The sequence below is a fragment of the Candoia aspera genome, chromosome 1 (assembly GCF_035149785.1).
Source record: "Candoia aspera isolate rCanAsp1 chromosome 1, rCanAsp1.hap2, whole genome shotgun sequence".
Taxonomy (NCBI): Eukaryota; Metazoa; Chordata; class Lepidosauria; order Squamata; family Boidae; genus Candoia; species Candoia aspera.
The window spans coordinates 172259658-172267871 of record NC_086153.1 but is presented as its reverse complement, the minus strand read 5'-3'; the positions used below and the strand labels follow the sequence as shown (position 1 = coordinate 172267871).

Here is an 8214-nt window from a genome sequence, read left to right as displayed (position 1 = left end):
TACAGCCGAGCAATCTTAAAAACCCTAACACAACCATGAAATGGGGCCCTTCCCACACTCAGGGCCCCAGGCCTGGGCACAAAGCCAGGTCTTCAAGGCCTTCTGGAAAGCCAACAGGGTTGGGGCCATGCTAATATCAGGAGGGAGGATGTTCCAGAGGGCAGGCGCCACAGCAGAAAAGGCATGCTTCCTGGTCTCTGCCAGCTGACATTTCTTGGCTGACAAGACCCAGAGCATGCCCATTCTGCTGGACCAGATTGGACGGGCAGAACTGACTGGGAAAAGACGGTCCCTAAGGTAACCCGGTCCCAAGCCATGAAGGGCTTTAAAGGTGACAACCAGCACCTTGAACTGCTCCCAGAAACACACCGGCAACCAAGGCACCTCCCGAAGCAGAGGTGCCGAATAGCTGACACTATCTACAATCCAGGCAGCTGCATTTTGTACCAGCTGAAGCTTCCGAATATTCTTCAAGGGCAGCCCCACGTAGAGCGCATTGCAGTAGTCCAAACAGGAGTTTGGACAGTAGTTAGATGGTGTCCACTTTTGTATGGCTGCACAGAAAACAGGATGGGCATATCCTCCTAGTCGCAAGGAGTCAAGCTTGATTCAAGGAAAACTTTACCCTGCTAAGGTAGCAATAACTACCCAACTTTGGTTTATCTCAGAAAAAGAGAAGTAGGCCACGCTTGCTTGTATCTGTACATGAGACATCTAGAAACATCAGGGAAATAGGTTAGACCGGGAAATTGGAAAAAAAATCCTAGGGTGGTATCCTGAAAGTGTCAGGACACTGCATGTACCTCCTAGCTGATCAGATATGGGCAATGGTATATTGGCTAGCAAGATCAGAGGTTCTCATTTCTAGAGAACAGTGTGAACATGCTTGGGATAAAACTGGCTTTATGGCATACTGCCCAAAATGTGCCCAAACTGACTACTTCAACTCTTAGTCAGAAATAATGCATGCAGAATGGGTACGATGGTAACAAAATGTATGAAAGGCCACAGAATTTGTCTTTGACTAGGAAAGTGGAGTGAATCATTGTGACTTATATGTAACTGGTGGCAGAGCAAGTAAATGAATTTGGGTGCCTTAATGTAATGTTTATATGATTGAGGTAGCATACAGGTTGACAATTAAACGAATAATACTGCTTATCCCAAAAGGGAGTAGTGGGATGGATATGTACATATGTTTGTATGTATGAACATGGCAATAGCAAGCCACTTCGGTACTGCTGCCAAGAAAACTACATAGCTATGTCCATATGGTTCTCAAAAATTGAGTTTTCATGTTTAATCTACACAGCACAGTTGTATTCTGGCCATTTATAGATTAATTTCCTTCCTTGAAAGGGCTATTATATTCTCTCTCTATATATATTTGACATTTACAGAGAACATAAAACAAGGTATTTGTCCAAAACAGCTTTAATTCAATGAACCTTAGCAACAAGCAGGCTAGAGTATGTTTCAAAGGCTTCAAATTAATTAGCCACATAAACAATGCTTATACTTTACCTAAAAGTCAAAGGAACAAGATATTCATACCACACAGATGATATTCACTGTACTGAATGTTGCTATCTGAAAGTTATGATGAACATCTAAGTAACACAGTCTCTTTTTTTTCGCTCCATATTGGTAAGAATTGCAACCTCGAAGTAATTTATGCCAATATAAGGTGGGAGAAACTAAGGAACAGTCTCTTTCAATAATTCATTTGGAGCTGCAAAGCAGTCAGCTACCTATCTCATTTAATTATGCGTATTACAGTACTTGCATGGCAAGGTCAGCCAAGTGCTAATCTAAATATGTGAGAAGACTCGTTTCAACATTTTCTGAAGTATAGTTGACATTTTACCTTAACTCAAGCTAACACCAGGCTACCGGTAAAGTCTGAGTGATGGGTAGCTATTTACAAAAAGATTTCAGACTCCTCCTATGCTATAGAGAATCCACATTTGTTCTAACCTGTTACAGATAAAGAAAAATGCAACAGTAAATATATCTAGATGTACCCAATTCCTGTTGAATGTGTGCTATAAAGAGCTTTAAAGCATTCATTGAAGGCATGGATATTTATCCAAGGGTTATAAGCTTGGTGACAGGTTGCTAATAAAACAATAGTACATTTGTTTCAACAACAAATGTGCACAGAAATCAGAAGGATGTATGTTTCAGAAAGGGCTTTGATAAATTCTTCTGTTAGCCATAGCCCCTGCAGTCTCTTGGAGATTCAACACAAGAAATCTTTCTTGCCAGATAGTAATTTTAAGATCTGTCCCATAGCTACTAAAGAAGCAAGGAAAAATAATTGAGCTCCAAATATATTATCCTTTTTATCTTCCGAAAACATTAGTCAAGTTGCAACCCCTTCAGTAAAACAGACAAAACTGTATTCTGAACCTAGAGTGCTTAGAAAAAAAGGCTAGCAGCTTTTAAAAGTAGATCAGACACAGAAAAGAATGTAAAACATTAATACTCCTCCTCTTAGGGTTTGAATTTATTAGCCAAGAACTGAGACGATACCCTACTTAATCTGCCTTTTCCAGAGAACTGAAGTGCAACCAACGTCTTGTCAGTATTTAGTATTGGCTGAGAAGGAATTTATAGTTCAAAAGCTGGGAATTTGGCTTTGGTTGGTATCAGCAGATCAGCAAGAAAATATATTGTTCCAGCCATTCCTGGAAAAAAAAGGCAATAAATATGCTTAAACAGAAGCATAAATACAACAGACAGCTTCTATCTGAATGCCTTTCAGATGCATGGCCTTCAGTTCCCAGAATTGTCAGCAAACAGCCAGAATTCCTATTCTGGGAACTTAAGTTCAGATGTCTGTAGGGCATCTACAGTAGGTTGGGAGAAGGCTGTTTTAGAGCAGCAGACAACATGTATTCTGCAATGATTTACTTATGGCAATAGTGAAGTAGTAAGTGTCTAGAAGCAATCATAGTCACATGATCAAACGTTCTGAGTGAAGATAGGGAGAACAGTGTAATGAAAGCTAGTGTTGCACAGTGGCTGTTGGATGGAAGTGTGAGACAGAACATTTCTAGTACAATTAATTTCAAGTCTGCCATGAACTAGTCAAAAGACAATACCAGAGGCTACTGTCTCTCCGCATCTGCAACACTAGGATAATGCAAAATATGTCAACTATTATGTAAGTGTTGGTGCTAGTTATAATAGTAGTATAATCAGATGATTCCAATATGATATAGAAGAGGGACAGACAAGTCCGTATTATATTTTTTTAATTACCAGGGGCAAAAGGAAGTGTGGCTGGAATTTGAGGGCCTTTTATTTATTTATTTTATTTTTTGGCAGTTTGACTTTGGGGTCCTCAAATGATTTCCCGTCCTGCTTCAGTTTGTCATGGATAAGCACAAAGGAGCAGCTGAACTCATTGTAGTAAGGTCAGAGATCCCCCTCCTGGAAGGAGAGACAACCCATTTGTCTGCTCTAACAGTAGCCTCACTCAACCAGGGCTCTTCTAGATATGTTGGGATGACTATACACTAGCATTCTCGACCAATAAATAATCCTTTCACATCTGGAGGGCAACAGATGCAGGAATCTGCATACAGTAGAATAGAGAAATACAATATTCAGCTGCAAAAAATTTGACCTGACCCACATGTATATTATTATTAGCTTATGCAGAACTCTGGGATTATGAGACCATATTTTGGTTATCCATCCCCAATCATTACTATCATTAAATTCACAGTTGAAAACATTAAGAGACTGAAGAGCGGAAAAGCAGAGTGACTATTACCTTCAAAAAGGGAAAAAGGAGTGTCTGGTGTCCGACATCCATGTTGCCCATAACTTAAACACCATTCTGCAAACTAAAAAAACATTACACTTTTATCTAGTATAAATACTTTTTCATGGAGGTAGTTGCTTATAGTCTGCGGTAGTTCAATTCATAGGATATGTCTCAAGATACGCTAATACTGAATAATCAATCCTGAACACAGAATATTCAAGAGCTCTACCTGCTGCTAACATAATATATTTGCAGGTGTTTTGTAAGTATGTTCTAAACTCTTTTTGCAAACATTTTAACAATCACAGTTTAACTGGGGTAAAGTCAAAAAGTGATTGGTAAAAAAAATCAGGCTGGGCTTGGGAGGGAAGAACCAGCTCTTTGGGCATATCAAGACCTTCTGGGGCAAAAAGCTGAGTAGAAGCATACTCATGGGACAGGAAAGCTTAGGGACAAAATACTTCAGTCTTGGGGTATGCAGTTCAGACAAGGCTGAGGGGAATGCTTCGCATTCAGGCTCCTAACCCTCATTGTTCAAGAGCAGTGTTTTTCACACTTGGCAATTTTAAGATGTGTGGACTTCAACTCCCAGAATTCCCCAGCCAGCATATTGGCTGGGGAATTCTGGGAGTTGAAGTCCACCTATCTTAGAGTAGCTACGGTTGAGAAGCACTGTGCTAGAGGGTCTTGTATCCTCCAGAGCATCTCTTTTAAGATGGAAGGGGCTGTAGAGAAAAGGGGAACTGGTAAAAGTCACCCCTCTCTCCTTCTACCAAGCCATGGAATACTGACAACAAATTTGAGCCACCACCACCACCACACTTCAAAGCCTGTGACTGTGTAAGGGAAAAGAAAAGAAAAACAGGTAATCTCACTTTAAGCCGTGTAACTAATAGGAGAAAGATACATTAACAGAAGCACCTTCTGTGCAGGAAATCTGCAATATATATCTCAACAACTTCCCAGTGGTTAACCGTGTTCTGCTAAATTTGGAAAAATAAAATAAAATAAAAAGATAGTTCAGAACTCAGCTGAACCCCAAGCAGCTTGCAATCTTTCTTTCCAACAGCTTCAGGGCTCTTTTAAAATCCAGATAAATAAAATAAAATCAGAATGAGAGAGACTATTCCATTAGTCCCCATTTTCCAGCCTTTTCAGACAGATAATAAATGTCATGTGTATTGTATGAAGTAACCCAACAGACAAAATGTGGATGATTAACTTTTCTGCAGGCCAAACTATTTTGAAGACAAACCTAAGGAGAACATCTTGTCCCACATAAGCATGTGCTTACCTTGCAAGCTCTGTAGAGATATTTCATGTCTTGAGTAAGGTTATACAACGCCAGGAAGGCATATGCGTTGCCTGCAGTACCGTGGCACAGCCCGTATCCTTTCTTCAGTAGCCCCAACTGCCATATCACATCAGCGCATTGCAAAGCATCACTGAAATACTTCTGTTCCCCAAACACCTGAGGAAACAAGCAGCATTTTGTTTTGACAGCTTCTTGCATCATCCAAGGATGAAACAGGAAAGTTTCAGCATACTTTTGCTAATTAATGGCCACTCGCTCTCTCTTGGACAGGAACAGAAAGACTTTGTCATTTTCCTTGAAAAAAAAATTTGAGTGATAAATGGAAGGAACGTCACTACCAGCTGTCATTATTAGACAAAAGTAAGATCATCAAAATGCATGGCAGGGACATCTAATTTCCATTTTAGTTGGGGCAGAAATATTAAACATTCTGACATGAAGGGATAAAATCTTGCTAGGTTGTCAAACTGTTACTACCTACCTTATAGGCCTGAATAAGCATGTAGATAACACCGGGTGCACCATGGCACCAATGGACCAGCAAATCTCTGTTGTCTCCGATGCAGGGGGGGTAATTGCCAGAGAGAAACTTTAACTGGCAGACATAATCCACGCTTGGCTTGACCATGTTATGCAACTTTGCTTGACTCACACCAAGACCAGGCTGAGATAAGAAAGATATGCATGCTCATAAATCAGTCATAAGATGCTGCTTCATCTGGGTTTTAAGCATGGTTTTAAAAATAAAAAAGTACTACTATCCCTCACATTGTCAGACTCTGGAGGACGGTAAAACATTCCAAACATGAAAGAAGCCGAATGTTTTTATTAAAAGTATTTATGCCCAAATTCTTAATCCCTAATAACAAATAAAGTGACAGTAAGCCTTAAATTACCTGGTATATTAAAAAGGAATATAGTAATTCAGAAGAGTACTATCAGATCATATTAAAAGCAGAAGAAAAAAGGCATCATCATCACCACCACCACCACCACCATCATCATCTACCAATTTTCTGAAGAAGCCAGCAGAAGGGGAGATTGGTGAATCAAAGCAAGGTGCTGTGGCCATGATGGCCTTTTTATTTTCTCAAGGTTTTTAATCTAAAAAAGGCTCAATTTTGAGTTTATTATACTGGTCTCATGTTTTATGCACTGCTATTTATAACTTCAAAATACCTTCATTATACTTTTGGCTTATGGCTGTAAAAAATAATTGGACTCTATTTTATGTGCAGGATATAAATTTTCACGGAAGAAGAATATTTGCCCTTCAGTACAGACATGCAAACTCACATGCTTTTATTTTACAATGTGTGCCACATTAATGGTGATGAAGTCTCTGGCCATACCTAAGCCATGTATGAGTGGCTGCACACTTCTAAATGGACCTTTTCCATACTGCAGGATGCCTCTCACCTGCATGAGGTAGTAATAAATCCCCGCTAGCCCATGGGCTGCTCCTACATAATACTCCTGGTACCATTCATACATGAGTGGGCTCTTAGCTGTGAAGTTTCGCTTTCTGGCCAGATTCTCACCAGATGCCATAACTGCCTCAGAGACCTGCAGGAAGAATCAGAAATAACAATGGCTGTTTTTAAGGCTGTGCTTCAAAATTTTACTGTTGGCATAAAGAAAATGGAAAAAGCGTGACAACAATTTATTTTAGGTATTTTATACAACAGAAGGGACTCAAGCTCTTTAAATATCCTAGCATCCCTCCATCAAATTTGCTAAGAACCTGTCTTGAAGGAGTTTCATAGATAAAGTGATTAAATGTTATGCATCTCTAATCAGTTCACAGCCAAGTAGGCTTTGAATAAACAATTTTCTTAACTTACAACTATCAAGCTTGTCTGTTTTTATATGAACAGCGTCACACCTTTAATAAATAAGAGAACTTAGTGTGGGGGCCAACAATATTTCCACCCCCCCCAAAAGACAAACTTTAGGACCTTTCCAAATCTCATGAGATTTTGGCAATTATACTCCTCAAATCTCATGGAATTTGCCAAACATGTGAGATTTGGGGATCTCATGAGATTTTGGCCATTTTGCTTTTTAAATGGGGTTAGCAGACCTTCGAAGGATCCATTATTACCCACTGAAGGAGTTTCTAGATGTTTGGGTAGCTTAGGATGCAAAAAAAAAAAAAAAGACAGAGTACCTGTTGGATATGATTTTGAGGGATCTTTTCTTCTCCAAAATGTTTGTTCACAAACAGCAGAGCAGATAAGTACCCCATACGTCCATATAGCATTTCATCAGGGACTCGTGGATCAGGTTTGGGCAGATGCAACAAGCTTGAAAAACAAAAAGGTCTATTAAACTTTCATAATTCAATGACAGAGAAAGTTCCCCCTACCCTCAATTTGAGAATCCTTTCTAAGCAGTTTTAAATAGTGTTATAGATTATTTTATTTTATTTTTATATTTTACTACGTTGTAAGCTGCCCAGAGCCATTTGGAGTTCGGCTGTGCCTAAATTAAATTAAATTAAATTAAATTGAATTGAATTACAATCAATAACATTATTTCATCCTAAGTTACAAGGTAACAAAAGAAACAAAATAACCCCTCCAACATAAAGCATTTTTTAACTTATTCCAAGCCCTTAAAGAAAGTTGCATATCCCCTTCACCTATTCACAACATGTGTTTCTAGGAAGAAAGTAACATGTAAGTTAAATTCTGTTCAGTATGTTCCAGTAAAATATATTGAGGGAGTACAGACCTAACTAAAATCAATCACTCAATCAATCAGAATAAAGTTTTTAAATTATGTGAGCACAACATGGAAGAAATGTGTGACATATTATCAACCACTTTAAATAATGGTATATTCACACAAGTATATTCCATATAGGATAGTGTATATGCAGTTGGGGAGCTTTTTCAGATACCAAGCACAGTTCTCATATATGTATATTTTTCTATTAATTTTTAATTTTTATTGTACTTAACTAATTAAAATTTTAATTAATTACTTTTATTAAATTTAATTAACAAAAATACAAGAAGAAAAATCTGAAAAAACACACTAAAGAAACAAAATAGCAGCTCTCTTGCAAAATCATTACTGGTCATCTAAAAATGCTTAGTATTGACAGGAGAATCAG

The 8214-nt window shown here is 38.5% G+C and overlaps 1 protein-coding gene across 2 annotated transcripts in view; it reads right to left on the bottom strand.

Annotated features, from left to right (window-relative positions):
- Window positions 1-1416: 1416 nt before the first annotated feature.
- Window positions 1417-8214, bottom strand: part of LANCL1 (LanC like glutathione S-transferase 1) — a 29820-nt gene continuing 23022 nt past the window's right edge. For both annotated transcript variants that reach the window (XM_063317915.1, XM_063317917.1), the window contains 6 exons: window positions 7264-7399; window positions 6513-6659; window positions 5575-5757; window positions 5073-5249; window positions 3785-3857; window positions 1417-2690 (listed from right to left, as the gene is read on the bottom strand). In XM_063317915.1, coding sequence (XP_063173985.1) covers window positions 2614-2690; window positions 3785-3857; window positions 5073-5249; window positions 5575-5757; window positions 6513-6659; window positions 7264-7399 — 793 coding nt within the window. In that variant the 3' untranslated portion in view covers window positions 1417-2613. The remainder of the gene's footprint in view (window positions 2691-3784; window positions 3858-5072; window positions 5250-5574; window positions 5758-6512; window positions 6660-7263; window positions 7400-8214) is intronic.